Below are 24,554 nucleotides of genomic sequence, written 5' to 3' on the forward strand. Positions count from 1 at the left end.
TCCCTCAACCCCCCCACCGCCCTCGGCAACCCACAATCCAATCTCACAAACTGGGCTTCATTTGAAACAAACTTAGCAACACAAAGAAAACTCCACAATATACAGTATGAATAGATACTAGATCTCCTTTAGGAAATAATCTCATAAATAAAATATACAGACAGACCAGCAACTGAGATGCTGAGAAAAAAAAAAGGTATCAAATTATGGTCAAAAAAGATGACAAAAATTGTTTTTTTCCCCTCAAAGAAAATATTGCACAACTAACACAAAAGGGTGGATTTGCCTTTATGCCATGCTCATGTTGTTGTTTTTTTAAGGATCAGTAGAAATTCTTATGATCCATTTTTAAAACCCTCCTCTGACAAACATGCATCTCAGATCACACTAAAATATCTAATATCTCGTCAATTCAGAGAGCAAAGCAGAGCTGGTCCAAATTAAGTTTCTTTTATAGGACACGTCGAGTCAAACTGCCCCCGTTTTATCCAACTCTGAATTTTAGAAAATGTATATTTTGGCACATATTTGAGGTCGGTCTTATCACATAGACCTAAAGTTATTAAGCCTAAATATCACCGCTCCATTTTCTGACTTTGGCTTCCATCTTGAACAAATAAAGCCCATTGCAGTTATTTGCAAATGTGCCCACGCACCTGTCAACTGGCTAATAGGAACAGAAAATGAGCGTGACCGCCTTTAAAGAACAGAACAGAACAATTAACCAGCTTTTCAGATTTCAGTGTCAGCTTTCTCTATGAACAGATTTCAATAGCTTCATCCTTCATTGGAGTTTTGACTTCAAAGATTCAGTGACAATGGTTTCAGCTTAACGTCGTCTGTGGTTGTCGCCGTCCAGTTAAAAACAGCACTAACCCCCACACACGTCTGAACATACACTTAGAACACAGCAGAGACGGCTGTAAACAGACATCTGTCAGAGTCACCGCAGCCTCTACGACATTTACACATGGCTGATATGTATTTACATAACTTCTGTAAAGAGTATGAAATGGCATAGGTGAAATATACAAAAATATTTCCTGTACCTTGCTTAATGCTTACATGTTCAGTGTGGTCTTTCAGAGCAGGGACAGTCCCCTCCCAACGACATACTCACTTCACAGAAGTGACACCCGGTGACACACCACGTCATCCCAGAGGTTGAGTTATTCAATCTTATTTTGCGACCGTGTCACCATACACAGATTTTTTTTTTTTTTACTAAGCACAGCATATGTCAGTCAAAGCTATTCTGTACAACGCTCCAGAGCAATATTCATATTCAGTCTCCCAAATAAAGCAAGTAAGTTGAAGTCCATGTTGACAAGGGTATGAGGATTGTGTATCACAAACAAAGAAATTCATATCTGAATAGATAAACAACAAAATATACATATAAATTAATCCATGTAACAGAGAAACATTTTCTTCTTCCTTCAAAAGTCCAAGTAAAACCAAAAAAAAAACTGCAGTTCTCCACGGACACATTTACTCCTCGACAGTGACACACTCTTCACGACAGTGAGAAGTGTGAACTCTTAGTAGCTCCTACATGATGCATATATCTAAGCCTCAATACCAGCCTTAGATAGACTGAGCAAAAGGAATGGCAGAGAGAGTCCCTCCTACCCTCCACCATGTTTAGTCAATATGAACATCCTCAAAAGCAAAAGCAATAGAATAAAAAGTGGTAACTGTTTCACTGAAGGTTTGTACAGCAATGGATTTCAGTGCCCAGTAGTACCTGTGTGCTCTGGGGGAAAAAAACACAAAAAAAACATCTTTGATCTCCAGAGTGGTTTTCAAGTATTACTGCTGCCCCTGCACGTAACAATTTCTCTCTCAATCGACCGATCTGTTCTCTTGTCTCTAAGCTTCTTCTAGCTAAAGCAGCTTTTATTTGCATGGTAACCAAAGCTCGACTCTTTGGCTCTACATGCATCGCAAGGTGCCCGCGATTTCCAAAACAGAGGAAATCCGAGGGGCATCCTTGGCAAATGCAGCCACTGCTTATTGCACCAACTCTAGTGGCAGCATTGTGTAGTGCAGCATGATTGTGTCTCTCTCTTTGACCAGGGGCAGATTTCCTCGCCTCTCTCCAGAATCAAAGATCAGAGATTAATCTCAAATGAAACAACAACTGTGCCCCTTTCAACAGATTGCATTCAAAAAGGGGGTGTGTAGGGGTGGGACATCTCATTTGAGGCGTTGGGTGACATTGGCTAAAGCCACAGCAAAGGCCTGAACAGCAGAGAAGGGATATTGGAAGTCCAGGATGTAAGCGTTGCCATCGATCCTGCCAAACTGCATCACCTGTGTTAAAACACAATAACATCAGATTAGACTACATAGAACAATCACATATTTGTACAAATTAAATTAATTTCATTAAATCATGCAGGAATACTTAAAATTACTCTAGTTATGAATAGTTTGTTACACTATAAAAATGGTGCCCATGCTAAAGGTGTGTGGCCCAGTGCTTGTTTTAGTACAACACAAATGTCAATAACATTAAAGAATAAAAATTAAAGAAATTACATACAAAGTTAATGTGAAGATGCTTTACACGCATTGGGCAGTGCAAAGGACGCATAGCAACTGATGCAAACCTGAATTCCAATGATTTTACGATATCAGTTTAATATCAGTTGATTATATTTGTGAACAGTCATTTTAAATACTATCAGCTTTGTGTTTACTCCAGGTGAGAACACACACTCAAATCAAACACACACAATAACATGCAAGGTGTGTATTTAAAAACAACAACAGAAATCTGCCTTGAAACAGGTCTCCGGCTGCCCAGCATGCAGTTTGTCTCCACCGCCACTAGGTGGTAGTGAAAACCTGTTAACTTGTGGACAGAGCAGGACACAGTCCATGGCACTGAGCTTGCAGAGCTGGATGTGACCTGCATTATCTTGGGTGGAGCTAAAAAGCAAACTGTGGGATGTGGATGAAACTGAGACTCGTGGAAATGGCTTAGGTTCTGACCTAAAGCACCAAAATGTGTTGCGATGTGGTTGGCTAGATAAGGATCTAATAGCTTTATTGTTTTAGTGCCCAACCCAGTAATGCTTGTTTCAATAAGTGCACATGACATTCACTGAAGCTCTTACCTGTCGACCTTCCAGTTCGATCTGAAAGTTCTTGGCAGACTCCTGTGTGACGCGTCCACCAAAGTCCAGCTGGTAGACCTGCGTGGCTTCATTCCACAGTGGCTGCTTGTTGGCCATGACATACACAAACCCCTGGCTGCCTAGCCCTTTATCCTCCTTCTCGTTGGCTTTTCGACATTTGATCTCATCCAGTTCACAGGCAGCTCTGAGGTTCCTCTTACTCTTCCAGCCCTTCTTACTGCCCTGGCACTGATTGAGCAGCTCGTCCCCACTGATGAACAGCTCTGGCTCACTTTCTGAACTGTCCTGGAACTCACTGTTGGCAGTGGCCTTGCTCAACTTCTTCGTTTTCAGCTGCTGCTCTTTCTGTCCCTTCAGCTTCTTCTTGTCCCTTCCTCCCAGCCGTGGACTGGAGATGAGCGAGTTAAAATCACCCAGTGCTCTGCCCTCCTTCTTTGGCTTGCCCCCCTCAGCCAGCGGCGGTACGTTTGCCTCGTCGGCTCGACCGTCCCCCCGCTTGCGGTTCTTCTTGCTGTACTTCTCAGACCGCTGTGGCACAGGACTTTCAGTCAAGGAGAGCACTTCCTGAAAAGCTTCCCCAGCCTCTGCCATGGCCTCTTGTAATCCTCCATGGCTCTGCAGCTCTGCTGGTGGCGGTGGTGGTGGTAGAGGGGGTGGTGGTGGAGGAGGAGGTGGAGGGGGAGGAGGAGAGAGAGCATTTTTGTCTACTGTCATGTGGGAAGCTTTTGGTGGAAGTGGCACTGCAGGACTGGACATAGGGGGGCAAGAGTTATAGGTCCCCCAAGGAGTTTGAAGAGCAATCGGAGGAATGGGAAGCCCGGAACAAGCACTTCCTCCAGGATACATAGGTGGGAGGGGGCAGCAGGCCAGGTTTGCAAGATTAGCAGGATAACCTGGCGGTAAGACAAGGGTTGCATCCTGCTGTGAGAAGGACACAGGTGCCACCACCTCCTTTGGGGAGGAGCAGGGACGTGGCGAACCTGGGATGGGCTGGAGCTGAGCTCCTGAATAGGCAGTGACTGAAGGGTACTGGAGAGAGATTTGATAGCCTGCAGCTGCTGCTGCAGCTTGAAATGATGCAGCACTGGGGCTGGTGGGGGACTTTGGAGAAAGGACAAAAGGCAGTCTGGACACATCCAAGTGCTGGGTAGGGCTAAGAATAAGCGGGGGTGGTTTATGGGGTCCAGCGGGGCCAGAGGGATTCAGCGTTGCTGTCCGTTCCTGAGGAACCCACACTTCCTCTGTGGCAGCTGGGTCCCACTGATAGGGAGGTGGGCGTTTTACAACCAACCCTGATGCATCATTTCCTCCTAATGCCAAATGCCTCAGTGTCTGATTCAGTGTTTCATCCTCAGTAAAGGCAGAATTGATGTAATCTGTCCTATCTCTGCTGCTGCCTCCTCCTCCTGCTGCAGTCCCAGATCCTTCAAGAGAGCTCAGCAGGTTGTAAGAGGACTGGGAGGCCAGAGGAGTGGTGCTGTTGGAGTGAACTATAACTGTGCTGTGTGGTGCTCCACTCCTGGGAGGGAAATCTTGTCTGATGATAGTTCCTCCAGCAATTCCGTTAGCACTCCCTGGAGCAGTGCCGCCAACACTGGATCCACTGCTACACTGACTGCATGTGTATAAGGCTGTTGGAACTCTCTGCTGGAAAGAGGCTGCTAGTGCACTATTTTTGGCCTTAGGAGGCAGTGGTCTAGGTGGTTCCAGCATTTGGGAAACTTTGAGAGCAGCCTCTCGGCTGTTCCTCCTGAGAGTGGCGTGGATCAGACTGCTGTCAAGCCTCTGTCCGGGGCTCCTGCCAACAGTGTTCTGGTTGGCTGTGTCGGGGTATGGAGGAGGATCTCCACTGGGTATGGAGTAGCGTGGTGCATTGAGTCTGTTGAGAGTGGCAGAGGTGTAGGGCAGCTGGATCTTCTTATCGGATGAAGAGGAGGACGATGAAGAGGTGACCCTGAGAGTGGCAGAGCTGCCAGGTCCCTGGAGCGAGTACACATTCTGATTGCAGACAAGGCGTGTTCGAGGACGACAAACTTCCTCCACATTCCCACTGCTGTCAAATGTCGTTATCCTTTCGTAGCCTAGTGGTGTGTGGTACTGTGCTTGTTGCTGACCTGAAGAATAAAGTGGAAACTCTCCCTTCTTCAGACAAAGGTCACCAGGAGGAGGAGTCCCATTGGAGCCTCCTCCTGTTCCAGATGCAGCACTGGCAGCTGCAGAGGAAGCAGATGCTGAGGCGGCGGCGGCAGCAGCTGCTGCAGCAGCTACAGCAGCAGCTACCGTCCCAGGATAAGGGGGTGGAGGGTTCATCTTGCTGAGTTCCAAAGGTGCACTGAACACCACTGTATCACCTTCAGCCAACTGTGGAGTTGGCCTTGTGGCTTTGACTTTCAGTAGGTGCTCATGTTCACCGCCCACTGTTCTCTCAACCACTAAATCAGCAGGTGGAGGGGGGATCTGGATCTGCAGCGCCCCTGGCTGCAGCTGGTGTATGGTTGCACCAGAAGGCTGTCCTGGTGACATAGAGGGAACGGGGATTTGAATATGAAGCTGCTGCTGAAGTTGATGTTGAATCTGCTGCTGTTGCATCTGATGTTGCTGCTGCTGCATCTGATGTTGCTGCTGCTGCTGCTGCATCTGATGTTGCTGCTGCTGCGACTGTTGTTGATGGTGCATTTGTAGCTGTTGCTGCAGTTGCTGTTGAATTTGTTGTTGCTGCTGTTGCTGTATGTGCTGCTGAAGCTGCTGTTGATGTTGATGCTGCTGCTGCTGCATGTGTTGAAGCTGCTGAATGTGCTGTTGTAAGTGTTGGTGCTGGAGCATCTGCTGCTGCTGCTGTTGCAGTTGATGTTGCTGCTGCTGTTGGAGTTGCTGTTGCTGCTGTTGTAGTTGCTGTTGCTGCTGAAGCTGTTGTTGTAGGTGCTGTTGCTGCTGCTGCTGCTGAAGCTGCTGTTGATGATGCTGAAGTTGTTGCTGCTGCTGATGTTGCAGTTGTTGCTGCTGTTGCAGTTGTTGCTGCTGTTGCAGTTGTTGCTGCTGTTGCAGTTGCTGTTGATGATGAAGTTGTTGTTGCTGCTGCTGCTGCTGTTGATGATGATTTGGCTGTTGTTGTGACAGATGATGAGAGGGTGGAGGTCCCACCATTAAGCGACTCATTTCCAGACCCCCAAAGATGACTTGACCAGGACTAGAGTATCTTGTGGGAACTGAGTACTGGGCTGTCAGGATGGTGTCCTGACTTTGGTCCGACCCACCAGCAGCTGCACCAGCAGAGGTTACGGAGGGATTCGTTAGGACGTCGAGATGAACGTTTTGATTGGCCAACAATGACTGGACGAGACCAATGTTTTGAGCGGGGGACATGGCTTGGGCAGGACTGTGAATGGGAGCAATTGGGATGTTAACAGTGCAGGGAGGGTTGTCGTCGGCGCCACCAGCAGGGCCTGTGACAGGCAGGTCATCCTCATCCTCGCTGAAAACGTTGGGGCTGAAGACAGGTAGATTTATGTAGTCCATGGAGATCTTGCGCACCTCTGGTAGGTATATGGTCATTTGTCGAGGCTGCAGATGGAGGAGGCTTGTCTTATAGATGACTGAAGGGAGAAGGACATGGTATAATTAGCGAATGAAAAATATAAAGCAAATATTTTATTAATTCACTTATAAATGTCAAAGATAATGATGGATTACCTGCACCCAGATTGGTTGGCAAAAATGCAGCCAGCCCTACGATCTTGAACTTTGTTCCCCAAATATTGGATGTGACCTGAGCGAGGTAATTTTGCTGCAAACCAAACATAAATTGTCATTAATAAACCTCCCAGACAAACACTGGACTAAGACACTAATACAAAGCAATACAATTGGCTCAAGATCTGTTTTGTTTTTTTACCTGAGTGATGTCATCAAGAGGGAATTCCCTCCGTGTTAGACTGGGTGAACCAATCGAAGGTTTCCGTATGGGTAACCGCGGTGACCTGGAGATCTCCTGTGTAGCACGGGACAGTTTGGGCGATTTTCTGGGATCAATGTTGATCCTGTTGGTAAAGGGACAAACTAAGTCTCTACAGAGAAGGTAGCAAATAAAGAAAAAAAAAGTTTAGGCATGCAAAACGAAAAAAAATAAAACAAGAATATTTCAATAAAATGCATTATTGATGTAAACGGTTAATAAAGAAACAGAACAAAATATCTGCCTGACTCTACGTGTTTAATAGTGAGTAAACTTGCAGACATACTGTGTCACGTGGACTGTTCGTTATTGGATTTAAAACACATTAGAAAAAGAAAAGTATTAGTTTTATACGACATGCTGCAGGACACACAGGTCCTTCAGGGACATGTCTGCTTACCTGGGCAATTTGGGGGATTTGCTGCCCCGGGATATCTTTGGAGATTTCTTGCCAACCCAGTCGTCGCTCAGCTCGATGTCACTGGAGTCGGAGCAGTTGCAGCTGTCGATCATGGCAGATATCAGACTGTTGCCGTAGATCTCGTCTGAGGAGAGGAAACAGGATGATGGATGAAAAGAATAGTTACCTTTGAACAAATGGGTGGTGTTATTTGTCCTCTCATGTACAACCACACATCATGCAACGGTTTCAAAGGAACTAAATTGGTAATTCACAAAACAGGTTTTTGACCTTTTTTACTGTAGGAAACAGTTGCAGGAAGAATCCATCATTTTAACAAAACATGATGGCGCAGCAGATAAGTATTTAGTCCTACAGTTATTTATAATTCTTCTGTATTTCGTGATTCATACAGAGTTTGAGAAACACTGCTGTTCTAGATCAGGCCAGGGCTAATTTATTTGATGAACATTAAAGTGTGAATGGACTGGAACCATTTCATGGCTGGCTTCATTTATCACTGCGTTGGGAGTGAGCCGTTTGATTTATGAGGAACCCAGGGGCCATCAGAGCCTCCATTAAGCAGCTTTTAATTAACATGGGCCCAATCTGCCCTGTGTGACTAAAACATACTAACTCACTGAATGCCAGCTAAAAAAAACCCCCTCAAATGACTGGAAAGGCACTGGAGCAGCCAAATGTGTCTGAGAGGAATGCGTTTAGCATTTCAAATGTTGGGGGAATAAACAGAAGTGTAAACATGGCGGGATTAAATATCTACAGATCACACAAAGACGTAAATACAGATGTCAGATGTCTATTTCACCTGTTTTCCCATCAGACTTGGGGTCCATTATGACGAACTCAGGACGCAGTTTACTAATTCTTCTGCCCTTGAGGATAGGCACCAGACCTCCGAGGTACTCCAGGTACAGAGTGTAGCAGGGCCCCCCCACCTCAGGATTATCCTCCGTACGTTTCATGGTACAGTGCAGACGCTCGTTCCCAGATGTTGGATAGCTCACAAAATCGCGCATGTTGTTGGGATCTGGGATTGGGGGCTGGAAGAGAAAAGAGAAAAAATGTGTCTTGTGTAAAAAAAATTTTAATGGAGGATGTAAGTCATGTCATGTGTCACACTGATTTTTATTTTAGTTTTAATAACTCCACGGCTGTGCGTTACCTTGATGGTGGGGATGAAAGCAGCAGTGACATAAGAACAGAGGCGGGAAGGCATGGTGAGCTTGGCAACGTCTTTTTCCTCCTTCACCGCCGTAGCGATGCCCTGCTGGCAGAGGAGCTGCAGGATGGCAACGCGGTGCTCCACTCGCACGACGTAAAGTGCCGGGCCACACGCCAAGAACAGACGGGAGTCCCGGTGACCCCAGCACAGAGTCGTGATCGGGCGCTGCGGGATAATGAGGCAGATGCATCAGAGAGCGCACAACATCCTTTCATTAATGCCGAACATAAAAAAAGCTGGTGAATGTTGGTTTTTTTTTGACAGTTGATGCTTTGATCAAATATTAGGAAAAACAAGTCTTCTGCCATGTCTCTATCTACATAATGATGATAATATGTGGAGGCTTATAGTGGACTGCAAGACGGACCATAATCACAGTGTAAATTATAGTCTATTTTGATCTTCATCACAACCTGAAAGTTGGCCTTTTCACTCACAATCTAATAAACGAATTACTCATTTTTACGGAAGTGTAAGTAACTTAGTCACTTCTCTTAGTTACTTGACGTTACTTCATGTTCTGTAGTTTAAGTTTATAACACTTAACACGATAATATAACACCAGAAATAAGAAATCAGATGTGACACAAAGAGGGCTTTTAATCAGGTTTAGTGTGTTGAAAATAATCACCTGTATGCAGGATAGAAAGATAAGTTTATTTTGCACTGGAAGAAATGGATGGACTATATAAAACCTGGCAGGCCGGGATTTTGATTTTATTAGCTTTGGATAGTGGCAACAACCTCGTCTCAATCCCTGTGTGTTTTAATGTTATTGTATTTTGTTGTTTATAAACGTGATACTGAATGTCAAAAGAATCACCTGTGCTGGTGTGTCCAGTGTGTAGATGTGTTCACCCTGAACATTAAAGAACTTGACAATGGCGTTCCTGGTGGGGGGAGGACAGGAAGGGTCGGGGGAGGGGACAGTCCTCTCCATCCCTGCCACTGCTAGAAGGTCTCCCTGTGAGCACCACTGAACTACCACGTCTATAGCAGGGGACAAGGGAGGGGAAAAAAGCATTAACTCAGCAGCCAGTTTTGATAAAAGAAAACATGTGACAAGACAAACAATAAAAGGAGGAGAAAAAAAAGATTCACACACCTTTGAGATTGGTGTGGATGAGGGTGGGAGAGAGGTCATCGTAGTTGCTCATCAGGCTGATGTCACCAGAGGTGAAGCTGACTGTCAACAGTGGCTTCTGGCTGTGCACTGAGAAAGAGGCGAAAGGACAAACAGAGACATGTCAGAGACGTGTGGCACAAACACGACGAGGTGACAGACGAGCGATGTAAGCTGCATGTTGGTACACGCTTACTACGCAACGTGTCCCGCAATTTAACAGTTCTACAGTTTCTACTGGGAATCCTGAGGATTTTAGAAAACTGTGATGCCACTTCCCCTTCTATTTTGTAGGAGAAATAATTGGCAAATATACTGACAATAAAAGGAATTGTTAGTAGCAGCCATAAATGAGGCATCATACTGGTAACCTAGAGAGGATTGGGTGATCAATATTCATTTCCAGAGTGGGCCATAAAAACAGACTGAACGCGAGGAAGATTGTGCAAGCGCTTTATTGCTTGTGTGTGTGTTTGTTTGTGAGACTGTGCGCGTTTATTGTTGGTGTAGTCGAGGGTCGTTATGGGAGAGGCTAGGACGGGTCCGTGGCGTGGAAGCCGTGATTCATTTTCAGTGCGCCCTATTCACAAGAACGCACAACGGCACGACAACAACACGCTCAGCACATTTTCACTGCACTGCACACAAGTACCATTCTGGAGGTAAACTGCTATAAATAACACACCTTCAAGAAACCTTGAGTGTCCTTTCACACAGTCATGCAATGACCCAAATACTAACACAATTAAAACATCCACCCGCGTTCGACTCTCGGCTGTGTCCCTACTGTATTCAATTTACAGTGGGTGTTGCACCAAATCACATTTATAAAATCGCTGTCAATGGATTGCGTTATGCTGTGCTTTGTGCTGATGATAGGGCGTCATCATAGATCATGATGGAGAGAGAGATTTGGCGAGCAGAGGGAAAGGCAGCGTCTTGTCACGGTCAGGCTGGCGACTTGAGAGATAATTTCTATCAGGCCCCGATCAATTACTATTGACTGGATTAATTAGTGGGCTCGAGCGTAATCGATGTTCCAGCTTAGGCAAGCACTTTTTTAGCTTTACTACTTGGTCCATGAGAGAAACAAAAATACTCCAGGGGGATGAGGACACTTCCTCATCTGTTAAATGTGAATATTTAAAAACAACAACTGTGAACAGGAAAGACATTTCTTAAAGGGGTCAGATTATACCTTAAGGGACATGAAAGCCACAGAGGCTACTGGGAGTAGCAGCAGTTAGCAGTTAGCATTTGGAAAAGTGATCATTTGCACATTGCCGTTATATATAACATGTATCCACTGGACAGATAAATCCTCTGAGGCTGGAAGTTTGTGTAGAACTCTGTGCTGCAATGTGGAGCCAAGAATAGAACACTTCGCGGACTTCCAGTTTTCGGATACCGTTGCCCTTGCCAGCACTCTCGCGTGTTTAACAGACAAAGCAGAGCTCCGCTAGACAACAATTCCAGGAATTTAGCGCATTGTGACGTCCCAATGAGCACGGAAGTCAACATTGCGTGTTTTATCTCCTGTACTTAGACTGAGGAGGACCACAAAAACATGAGTGAGTCATCTTTTTTCACACTTTTCCTACTGATAAGGCCTCCAGAGACCCAAATATAAGGATTTAAATGATTAAAGAGTTGATTTTGCATAATATGTCCCCTTTAACAAGTGTATAAGGAGAAAGCAGAAGGTATTGTACGACCATCACTCGTCTATAATTTATTATCACAGTCAGATATCATTTGTCAGGAATTCAAATATACCCACATTTATTGTAAAACAAGTAAAATATACACATTCTAAAACTAAAAACAAATGGGAGAATAAATACTTTATTCTAAAATACTCTAAAAAGCTTTGGCGTCACACTCACCAGGGCTATATTAACGACACTGCAGGTAAGTTTATTTTAGTTTGGGGACTTTCTTTTTATGAGGGAAAAACTGCATGTTGGGGTCGAAAAATCTAACTGGGAGCAGCAAACCTTGTGGTGGGGAGAAGTCGTCAGAGTCAGTGTCGCTCTCGCTGCTATCCTCGACCAGAAAACTGGGGTAGTTCCAGGACATGCTGACGATGCCATCCGACTCGTGTAGCAGTATGTGGGCCAGCATGCGTCCGTGGCAGTCCATCACTATCACCTGTCCGTCTGCCGTGCCAAACAGCACCTGGAACAGAATCAGTGAGGAGGATTTAGGAAGAAGAAGAAAATGACAACAGACAGCCAGCAAAGGGAGCCAAGGGGATTGTATTTCACGGGGAAAACTACTGAAAGAGAAAGATATAAATGGGATGAAGATGACAGCATGAAAGCAAAAACTTTGCCCAGCAAAACCACGGTATATTCATGAAAGATAATGTCCACTGTCACTCACAGCTGATCTCCCCCAGGGCCTGTCACTACTATCAGAATGACAAGTCTCTGCACTATTAGTGGAAAATCAAGACATGCAACTTCTACATCTATTAGCATTAATAAGCTGGTATTAAAGAAATATACATCATATCCAGCAGATTTATATGTGATGTGTGAGAGAGTGTGTTACCTGTTGGTCATCCGGTGTCCAAATCCCACATGTGATCTGGCTTTCCAGGTTGATCTCCGAGGACCAGTGTCTCTGCCCACTCACCGATCCCACCAGGACAAAGCCGTCACGGTAGGAGATGAGAGCCTGGGTGCCATCGTGGGACCAGGTGAAGTCACTCACCTGGAGAAGACAAGACACAGCAGCAGTTAAAATTTGATTTGATGTTAAAGATAAGTTACAAGGTTTATTGACTCTGACTGTGGGTCCGACTCCGGGTCAAAGGCATGAAAAGGACTGCGGCGGGGAGTCGTGGCGAAGCTATTTTTAAACATTAATGAGTAGCAGTGCATCCACCGTTTCAGAGGGGGGAGCTGCGCTTCTGAGAGCTGACGTGCAAATTACGTCACTTCCAGGTATTGGCCAATCACAAAACAGTTGGGAAAGCCGTCGTTGGCTGGCCAATCACAACACAGTCTGTCTTCTGGGGGTGAGATTTCAGTCTGAAACAGCACGACCGACGAGAGTTTCAGTGAGGAGAGATTTCTATCGGCTCATTTACAGCAACTAGGAGGTTTTTGACCATAAAAACAAGTTAATGTATGCAAGTAGACCTCCATAACTATGTGCGATAGGACCACTCTATGGGAGCTTTAACAGAACTTAAATTAAATTAATGAGGTCTGGTTCAATTAAAATTATGACTGCTTCACATGTCTGTATAGATGTGAGTGTACATTGTGTGATATTGCACTATATTTAAAGAGTGAAGCGATTGTTTAGGCTTTCATCTATCAAGTAAACTGTTCACAAAAGACAAGGAGCTGTCAGGATGTGTCAGATTCAGCTAAGACGATGACAGTGATGATTGATCAATGAAGCAAACAACTCATACACTAAAAAAAAAAAAAGACTGAAATGTTTGTCAGTGAGTGATCGTATGATGTGCAAGAACAAAGAAACACTTTAACTTTCAGATTAATGTGGATACTCCATTTTATAAGTGGTCATACTTGTGTAATCACGACATCTTCCGTTTAAATATTTATTACTGCTGCTATGCATTACGGTTGTATGTTGTGCGTTTAATTATTTATATTCCCCCATTGCATTTTCATGAATAATTTAATAACAAGCACTTCTTTAAATGCTTATTATTGTGTTTGCACGGCATACATTACAACATATCGAAGGAAAAATGTCATTCTAATTATTGACGATTGCGTTTCATGTCACGTTTTTTTATATATATATATATAAAAACGTATCTTACCTGAGCTCCTCGGTCGTTGACCAGCTCCACGGACCAGCGACCCTCGTACTGGATCCAAACAAAGATCCCTCCATCTGTGTCACAGGTGGCCAGTTTCTGAAAGGGCTCATTCCACCGCACCAACACCACCTTACAGACACAAGAGTAAAAGAAGAAAATGGGTTTAAAGGAACGATTTGGGAAATACTTTGTGTCCTCGCAGCAGCTAATGTCTCTGTCCCTATCAGTTGGAGAGATGTGGACATTTGAAACCATATTTTGTTGTGTTGAATACAGCAAAGAGTTTAGTGTTTGCTTTTCCATACAACTGACAGTGTGAGGTGATCAACCAAAGTTACAATCCACAAAACATAACAAACAGATTTAATGTTCATGCAGTAGTGAAATAGACATTAGAAGGCGATAGTATTGAATAAGATATTAAACCTCTAATGGAAGGAATAAACCTTGTCGTGCTACATGAGAGCAAAATCCAAGATACCACATTTCAATTAGATAAATTTAGCATCAAACCAGATGGAAATAGAAAGTGCGTAAACCTCATTTTTGAAAATGTCACAAAGGAGGTGCTAATATCCTGAATATTAAACACAGTGCGATTCAATTATTCAATTTCCTGTCTTTCTGTAGCACAATTCCAAGTGTTCCTCTTGGTTCGACACTAGATTCTGGATATACTGAGCAGAATACACAAATGATGTAAATTATAGACAGAAGGACAAACATGAGCATCATGAACTAAAACACTACACTGTGCTGTGAAGAGTAAACTGTTTTATTTGTCCTGGGGTCACTGAGTAGACAGATGGATGTTCATTATCCTGAGGGATGAGCTACAGACGAAGGACAGTGGTGATTACCGGCATAAAACAATATAGATCATCATCAAACTGTTCATAACCCCTTTATATATCAGTGTCCCCACCATTGCAAACGCCGTCCAGAACACTCCTCGTCTCTTTCTGGCCCTCTGTAGCATGACTCAGCCTATTCCCAGGAGAATAATCTTAAGCAGGGAGCGGAGCACGTGGGCGGTGCACGCTCGAAACAACACAACACAGGGCAGGTTTTAGCGAGGTTTTACGCTCTCTGAGAACAAATCCAACAGATCAGTGGCTGAGAGGTGGATAAGCCAACGCAGTCTTGCTCTTTTTACCCAAACAGAATCCACCTTCATACCCACAACAGCAGCAAAGCAAAAAGCAAGGGCCAGTGGCACGGGTGACATTAACTCGCACATAAACAACCATTCCTTCAAATGTATACTCTATAGTTTCTGACACCAAATGGTTGCTAATTTAGTAAGAGAGTACAGTACTGCAAAACTGGGTTAGGGTTAGTTAGGTAAGAATATTTCACCTATACATGAGTTTATGTCTTTCAAATAAACTTTAAACAGAAAATTCAGGACATGGAAACATTTCTATGCAAAGACAGCCACAACGCATGCAACCAAAGACGTTTGCTCTGCTGTTTGCGTCGTGCATTGTCACGAAGAGGTCCAACTGACAAAAACATGTTTATATGACTATACCATGGCACAGTCACCGCTAACCTGGTTTATGTCCCTCAGGAAAAAGACACTCGTGAGCCAAATGTGAGTGTTTTCAAGCCACTCCCCATGGTATAAATACTAATGGGGCTCCATAGGTACATCTCGGCCAGACACCCGCAGGGAAAACGACACAGGACAACAACTAAGGTCTCTTAATGTGTCTATGTCATTCTGACCAAGCAAGAGTTATTATTTACAACCATTAAAGAAAGCCTGCCATCTATCATTCAGTCACATGACGCAGGAGAGTTCAGTGGGAGCGAAGGTGAAGTCACACAGACAATGACATTTTGATGCTGCATTTTATGTATCATATCATACAACATAAAACAGCTAAACTGCACAATTACAATCTCTAATAAAAAAAATAGGTGAAAACGGAAACAACTAAAGGCTGCGGGTTCACACACACACCTTTTGCCTGTGAGAACACTCACTCTGCATCCACATAAATGTGTGTGTGTAAATTTAGCTTAGTGTGGAGATTAGTGTGAGCTAGTCAGGCATCCCGCGAGGGAGACAGCTGAGCACCTCGCTGTGACGCAGCAATCTGGGAGATCAGACGTCACATGGAAACAGACAGGATAAGCGTGAGAAACCACAGGACAGCGAAGGGGGCCTAACAGCTCACGGGCAGAATCGGCACATGCACACGTGCGAAACACATGTAGTACAGATTGCATTAATTAACACGGTGCTGCAAGGTCAAACAAATGCACTGTGCACACAGTAGGTGCCAAGTACCCATATTGATTTGAAATAGAAAAAAAAAGTGAGCTGTCGGATGACGACAGCACAACTGTTTCCATGCAGGACTAATGGTGCTTTTCCATTATACAGTTCTAGCACTGCTCGACTCAACTCTACTCGGTTTATTTGCTTTTCCATTAGGGATAGAATCTAGTACCTGGTGAGCTGACACTGAAATGTAACATTGACAGACTGCCGGTCACTGATTAGTCAGAGAGGGCCGTCACTGTAAGAGTCATTAGTGTGACGTCCGACACATGAATCTAACCAAACAATGGCGAACTGTAGATCAGTATAAAAGACTTCAAGATCATGAAAACATGCATTAATCTCCAACATTTATCAAGGAAAGTATCAATAATATAAGTATTATAAGTATTTTTTCTTGTGTCCATTCCATCCCTACCAACACCTCAAATGAAGAGTAATTCCTGATTCCTATGATTCTGCTTTTTGGCCAGCACATGCCCAGCCATTGACAAAGTTCAGCCTGAGAAGTTGGCACTGTTCTTACTCCTGTGGTGCCAAGCTGTTGTCACTGCAGCTCCAGTTCTATTGCTGGGACTTTGGACACTGGGAGCTGAATTGACCACGGCAACTTTACTGGAAATTCCAAACTGAATCAGGAGACATCATTTGGGCTGAACTGGAGTCAGTGGATGTGAGGGGACACTGTGATGGTTGTGTGTCAACGCGGTGAACTCATGAGCTCATGGCAACATTGGCATCGTGCAGACATGACTCTCTTTTTTGCAAGGTTATGAAGGATCATTCAGGTTCTGGTGTGAAATGAGAAGCAAACCTCTATGAGAAAGACCTTTGGTGTTGTTCAATAACTGGTTCCTCATATTTTTTTTTGTAATCATTAAACAGTTATCAGATGGAGGAAAAAAGAAAATCAGCTAAATATACAGACCAAAAAATGAAATTATTGGCCATCAGCTGCCCTGATTTCTAAAAATCAGGATTGGCCACAAAAAACCATATTTGTCAACCTCTAATAATATACTATATACACATACATAAACATATATACATACATACATACACACACAAACATATATATACAGATGTTCATATACATGTATATATATGCATATATACATATACACATATACATTCGCCATATGGTAAATAAATGTCAAAACAAACATACACGTAACACCCAAAGTAAAATCTTGTCTGCAGTTAAAGTTGTACTTGGTACCTGTCACATGAATATGTTTCTGACCTGTCATCATTTACCAAAATGTCATTACAGTGGGTTAAGTTGAGACAAACTGACATGCAGGGAAACGTGTCAGCTTGTGCTTGGCACAAATACTGTGTCTGTCTGGAACTTAACGGCAAAAATAAAGAAGGACGCAGAGAGAGACATTGATAATTTGGACTAACAAAAATGCTTCTACCTGCAAAAAGCACAGTTTTAAAACAAAGTGAACCTAATGTGCATGTAGGTCTGCCTGATCTCACTGAAAAGAGAAACCACTGTACAGCCCAGGAGTATATCTTGCCATCAGAGAAGTACACCTGGATCTGAGAAGGCAGCCGAGCTCAAGTGTTATGCAACACGTCCTCTCCAAGGATGGATTAACACACTAAAGCCTTTTCCTCTAAGCACATTTGTGGTGTGACCATTTTGATGCGGCACACAGGTCATGTACTCTCCACACTCCTGAGCAGGGATTCTCGTGTCAAGAGGTCAGATCAGGAGAGAGGCACTGAACAAGAAGTAGACGCAAAAAAAACAAGAGGAGGAACAGAAGAGGAGGTGAATAGCTGTGGTGTAGAGGAAGCAATTAATTAGACAATATAACAAGACCAGGGAACAGAGATGGTGATGGATGCAGAGGTGAGTGATCGCCAGACTCAAACTTTCCTGCAGCAATACAGCGACGCTGCATTCTGCATGTCTTGCAATCTATTTTTATGTTTTTGCCAAGTCTAAACAAACAAATGAGTTGCATCTAGAAGTCATTCAGTATCTCCTTCCTCCTCCTTTCTACCCATTTATAAGAGGTACGCAGGTCCCACATCAGTGCTGGTTATTTATGAGGCGTTCTACACCAAGAGAAAGATTAAAACATACATGATTAAATGACTATTTCTCTCTTTTTATTTATTAAAGATGTTTACAGTTAAACGCTGTGCCATCATCGAGGCCCAGGGAACATTGTGAGAACAAATAAGTACTTAGATCAGCATGTAGGCCACCACTAAAAGTTCAAGCTGCACAGTGAAGTAGTAAACAAGAGCAGGTGCCTTGGGGTCGACTGGTCTCAGATGGATTGGGCTGAATCTGGACTCTAAGGAAAACTCAGTGAGAGGGAATCCACCCGTCAAACTCAGGGGAATGGTAGTGAGGCGTGCACGCATGCACGCTGCTTCAGAACCTTTGCATCCATCATTAGAAAATAGTTTTTTAGCCACACATTTAATGAACACATTGTAATGAGGACTTTGTCTTGGTGGATATTTTTAAACAACTGACGTCTCTCTCTCGAGACTGTCGCCCAGTGTTCTACTTTCTAGCAAGTCTAATTGTCCATTCCGTCTGCAAGCGACTACTACTTTCAGTGTTGTAGCAAGTACACAAAAGGAGCCAATGATGTGTCAGCAATAATGAGGATATCACACTGCACACGGGAGGACGTTGTGCATTTCTGCTGCAGGAAACTGTGCAGACAAATTGTTAAATGCCAAATGAACAGATATTTATTTTTAAAAATGTATGCTTTTGCCCCCTTTAAACTGTTTTATAATATTCAACATTAGCGTAGGATACCATTCAACACCAACACTGACACGTTCAATCAGCTTTTACGGTATTTTAAAGTCTTGTCAACTTGTGTAATTAATGAAAAATAAATCCAAACTTCTCAGTATCACCCTCGCAGTGTGTAGCACTAGTCTATATCCTTTGCTTCGGGGCTCGGGTACAAAAACAAAACCTGTTGTTTTGTACTTTCACAGACCTAAGCTGCACTGTGGCTCATTGTCGTAATTGAAGCATTTCATGAAATGCAATGAGCTTCAGGGACTGAAATATGGCACCAAATGATTAAACGTGAATCAGTACTTGGCGGCAGTGACATAACTCAGTCAGTACCATTGCTTTCCTTTACTTCATAAGAACTAAAGAGATTTGCAAATGCATAAGAACAGAGAAAAATGGATCTTTCCAACAGAAATACAAGTATTACTAGCTCTAGATATAGCACAGCTAATGACAAGATACTGACAGACAATTTTCCCAGAACCTGTGATGCGGCCAACATTTCGCTGTCAACGAAGTGACAGTTATTGTCAAGCCTGTCTCTGCTATTCAGCTATTATGGAGAATGAATGGACACCTAGTGACTGGCTGCTCACTCTGCTCAGCATCTCAACACAATGTACTGGAGAGGGGGGGGGGGGAGAACAACACTTGACTGTCAGAAGAGGCGTTTATTTATTCTGATGTACATCCCAAGGGGGGCTATTCTGCAGCATTAGAAGTACAGTCACATCAAGAGACACAAAACTCTCATCTATTTTCAATTTGTCAAACTGCGAAGCAAATGACAAGCGCGCTTCTAAAAGGTCAGTGGCTCTGTAAAAATAATAGCACAAAAAAAGTGTTGGGATGTTTCACTTTTTTACTTGTCTGGGTGATTTATTTTTATTCTAAAATGATAGTTGCACAAGAAAGCTGGTTTACACTGAATAATTACACAAAGGTGTAATACAGTGGAGGATACACATATCCTAACAATTCATCTATAGGTTTCATAGATTTACTTAAAATAATCTGTAACTTTGATAATAAAGTTGTCCTTTTTCAAAAAGAAATGTCAGACATCACTGGTTTTCCATTATTCCCTTGGATGCGTTGTTGTTGTTTTTTTAATGCTTGACATAATTGAAACCGAAAATATATGTATTTGTATGTATGTATATATGTGTGTATATGTATAAATGTATATACACACACACACATATATATATACAAATATATATATGCACACGTATACATACATATACACATTGTTGAAATATGTATATATATATATATATATATACATACATACATACATATACATATACACACACACACACACACACACACACACACATATATATAGATATATACACTGTCTGCGGCAGTTTTGGTTCATCTACAACATTACATATACATGTCACTGCACTGTATACCACTACATTGATGTGGAATATGATTAAATGCTATATACACTGACTTGACAGTGTAAACGCTTCATGTAAATAAGAGCATAGCATATTGTGAGAGTCACTATGAAAAAAAAGAGGTGAACAAAAGGAACAACACACCACACATACACATTACTCTCTTTGAAGGTGTTGCCCTGTAATTGTCTGCCACAAAGAGGAGCTGCCATAACAAGACAAACTGAGCCTCACCACAACATAAAGACACATTCATCCAAGCGCCAACATTTTTCTCTATCATGGGATAAACTAAACTGTAAATCAAACCACTTATCGCAGCAGGGGGCAGTGAATAAAGACCTCGACTCATTTCCCAACACATGTCTGACAGATTAAGATCTTTACTATGCTGCTATAATGATCCAGATACAAAAAGGCACATTCATTCAGATGCTATACTAACATTAAAAATGATCACAGGACACGCTGGGTCTATACATCAAAAGGGAAAAAATGGACAAACTCACAGATGCTGCTGTGAGTATTGATCTTGGCTGGAGCGGACGCCACAGGGATGAATTCATGTTGTGCGTCGCCTTCATTCACAACATGACGCACACAAGCAACGACAAGTTTTCAACCGCGGGCACCACCGACGTTCAACGGACAAGAATATTAGGGCACGGGCGTGCCGTTACTGCTGAGAGGGCAGCCTTCGAGGACAGCCTTCGAGGACAAAGGAGACTTAATTGTGTTAACATTATAACTTGATTAAAATCAGTGCTGCCGTCAAAGGGTCTGTTACAAAAGTCAGCAAACTCCTTTTTTGACAAATTGTTTCGTGAGATGGCTCGATCACATCAACAAACACGTTCTTTGACCGCCTAAAAGTACAAGTAACAGACTGAAAAATGGGGGACGATTTAGGTAATGGACCTGCTAAGAATCTAGTCGGTTGAATCAAATGTAGCGGCTCAGTATGAATATTCAATGACTCATTACTTTTTTTCCCATAGACCATAAAGCAATGGTAATGATTTGAATCTTATAGAGGACAGCCCTAATTAAAATTCTCTATACTAAGGTTAGGAGCATCCAAGGATGTACTTTGCCAATGCTGCATCTCTCCAGCGATGGCTGCGCTATAATTTCAACATGTGCTTTAGGGCGGATATAACCAACAGTGATAAACAACTGCATATAAATATTTGAGATCGTCTTGGCAGGTAAACAGGGGCACAGAAAAAAACAACAATAACTCAATATCAGGGCTACACACTGTTAAACAAACAGCTACTGTACACGGTTACACCAGCAGTTGTGTTGTGAAAATCCAGCCCAAAGCATTTGAATTTGAGACTGCATTATTTCTATTCTTTGAGAGCAACAATGCCAGCAGAAACTGTGCACTTGTTGCCTGTTCCGCTATCATATTCCTTAGAGACACCAAATTCATAGCAGAAATACACCTGTTGTCTCCTTCTAGACCAGAACAGCCCTGGTTCTAGTGGAGTTCCTGTAGATGACTAGTGGTTCTCTCGCCACGCCAACGTCTCAAAACCAAGATATTCTCGACTGTACTCAAGTCTCTGAGGCTGGTCATACTCCTGCAGGCCAAATACAGCCATAAAACAACCGACATAACAATAATAATAATTTAAAAAAGCCTCCTTGCAAGTAAGTTGACAATGTGTCAAACACATCAACATTGTTAAATCGGCTAAAGCTAATAATAAACAAGAAAGACAAAAGAGAAGCTGCTTCTGCTGCCAGCAGCAGGTCACCACAGTTCTTCCTTATAAAACATAATGTAATAACTTGACAGGAGTGACGACTAAATACCAGATGCTTTCAGGGTCATTTCCTTCGGTGTGGGACTGAACACCGGTAAACGGCTTTCTCTCCTCTGCACACTTGAACTAGTGTGGAAAATTATATGGAGGGAGTGAGCACAAAGATCTGTCATAACTTGACAGAATACGTTGGGGCAATCAATGTGATTTCCACCTCTGTGTGAAACCCCAAATTACATACTGGGTGGAAAAGTGATTTCTCAAGGCATTTTTTTTTGCTTTATATTAAATATAGAGTGGAAGTGGAGAGGAGATAATTATTTTAACTACTTGTGCAAGAGTAAGAGCAGACAGCAGTGAGGGACTTGTCACAGCTGCATTAAAGCGGTATGTCGTAATAGTATTTCCAACTGGTCCAATGTTCATAGCCAATGAGTGTAGCAGTTTGTGCTTTAATTCAATACCATAAAAATCTAAGAAAAAAGTAACATATCTCTCTACAAGAGGGGTCTCAAACTCAAATGACCTGGGGGCCAAAGCATAAATAATAGTGTAGGCCACTGCCATTCGTGGCTCGGGCCCTAACAAGTGTATTTATATATGTAATTGAATGTTGTATATGATACATTTAATAATGGGGTAATAATAAACAAATATTTTATTATTACTGTTATAATAAACATTGCTAGCAAACATATACTCTATCACCTCGCCTCAGCGACACACTGCGTTTAAAAGACGGTGAGGTTGTTTTTCATTATGAAAATCGATTGGGGGGCCGCCAGTTTGAGACCACAGCTCTACAAACGTGCTGAAGTGACCAGTCCAGTCACATAATTGTGGCATGGTTGTCAAACACTCAGATGTGGTCTCAGATGAATGTCAGCCATCCAAACTGTAAAAATATAACACATTACATACAGCAAACACCATGAATCATGTCTCTTAAATCACAATAAAAATTAGTAACTAATACACAAAGTTACGTGGGTAATTCCAGCCACATAAAAAGATTAGACTTGTGCAGGATTTAACTTCCTCTGCACTGTATATACACTAGAGCTAAAAGGAAATTTCAGTACTTGGACCAGATTCAAGTGGGCAGAATTAAATGACATTTCTGCTTCAGTCACTCTCTGTGGGGATTCATCCACTCACCCCCTCAGCTGCCTTATGGAACGCTGACATAGCACCTTTCTCCATCTGACCAAGAGAGCTATGCTCCTAAAAGAAATAACGCAACCTGTGTGTGTGTGTGTGTATAATGTCCACTCATGTGAGCACTGCCGTATAGTGAGAGTGAGAATATTCATTCATTTGATGGGTGACAGACCCGGACATTACGCTACTGACCTTTCGGAAAAAAACAAAATAAACAGCCTCGTAAAGTATTTAGTGTGACCTACTCCAACCCTGGATTTCCACCGGGCGCGTTACAGCAGCGGAATGTCTGCGACGCCGTCGCTGATCGCTTCCATTCTAATCAATGTGAGCATTTCCACTGGGCGCGCTGCGGCACATCTCAGCAGCGTCCCAGAAGTGGCTCGCCGCAGCACTATCGATAGGTAGCAGTTCTATTTTTGCTGTTGCCGTTGCTGAGTGGGGTCAAGCACAACCGAGCAGATCGCACCAGACAGCAAGTCCGACACAGACTCAAAGTAAAACACTTCTTACGTTGTTGAGGTACTATGGTAATGGGAAAGCGACGTGCCTGATATTCAAAACGAGTAGAGCACAGTCGAGCCAATTAGTGCTAGAACTTCAAAATAGAAAACCACCATTACTGTTAAACAGGGAGGGTGTTCTTTGTTGACCTCCGCCAAGTAGGTATGTTTTCGCCGTAGTTTGTTTTGTTTGTCTGTCTGTTAGCAACATAGCTCGAAAAGTCACGGACAGATTTGGACGACATTTTCAGGAAATGTCCGCAATGGGACCAGGAACAAGTGATTACATTTTGGGGCGTGATCCGTAGATGCTAGGCACTGAGCTGCCTTGGCGGAGGTCTGCGCTCTCTGAGTGCTTTTCTAATTCTGTTCTTTTACTCTACACAAACACTAATAAGTGACTAGGATGATGATCTGATGCATATTTTCACTTCTCTTACCTCACTGTTGTGCCCTCTGAGGTTGAAGTTCACCCTCTGTGGAGTGGGACGGTCCCTTCTACAGTGGCTGGACGTGAACGTGACCCCAACGACTCCTCGGCCATTCCCGGTGGCGAGCCAGCCTTCCTCGTAGTAACGCTTCCTGCACACCGGCTTCTCCTTCTCGCTCTTGGGCACCCGGCCCTTCCAGGACAGGCAAAGGATGTTGGAGTCGCTGCAGAGGACCGGGCCATGCTCCACGGAAGCAAACATCCCTGCAGCTCTCTACACCCCCCCGTGTATGAAAATAGTATCAGAGTGAGTTTTTGGGGGGTTCTTGGTGGAGGTCGGTACCGTTTATGAGCGCCTCTCCTCCACTAAGGTTACTGGTTCGATGTTGGATGTGAGACAGCAACAAAGGTGCATAGTACTGGCACCTTCCTTCAGCTGTCTCCTTAATTAACAGGTTGGATTAAAGGTGATCAGTGAAAACTTCTGTAAAAGCATAAATGTGGTTGCTGAATTTGGGGTCAT

The 24,554-nt window shown here is 43.3% G+C and overlaps 1 protein-coding gene across 2 annotated transcripts; it reads right to left on the reverse strand.

Moving 5' to 3' along the window:
* Nucleotides 1–264: 264 nt before the first annotated feature.
* On the reverse strand, nt 265–24,293 carry tulp4a (TUB like protein 4a; the record flags this gene model as incomplete). Of its 2 annotated transcripts, XM_083899026.1 has the most annotated exons (14): nt 265–2,316; nt 3,126–5,969; nt 6,273–6,739; nt 6,837–6,930; nt 7,039–7,183; nt 7,499–7,643; nt 8,325–8,559; nt 8,682–8,906; nt 9,565–9,731; nt 9,847–9,947; nt 11,822–12,042; nt 12,421–12,582; nt 13,673–13,801; nt 24,042–24,293. In XM_083899026.1, 14 exons carry the CDS (start codon nt 24,291–24,293, stop codon nt 2,200–2,202), a joined length of 5,304 nt encoding a protein of 1,767 aa, XP_083755152.1. In that variant the 3' UTR covers nt 265–2,199. The 2 variants fall into 2 exon arrangements, with proteins under 2 accessions (XP_083755152.1, XP_083755151.1); XM_083899025.1 differs by having other exon boundaries at nt 3,126–6,739.
* Between the last annotated feature and the right edge of the window lie 261 nt (nt 24,294–24,554).

Source organism: Microchirus variegatus (assembly GCF_963457635.1).
Source record: "Microchirus variegatus genome assembly, chromosome: 12".
NCBI classification, from domain to species: domain Eukaryota; kingdom Metazoa; phylum Chordata; class Actinopteri; order Pleuronectiformes; family Soleidae; genus Microchirus; species Microchirus variegatus.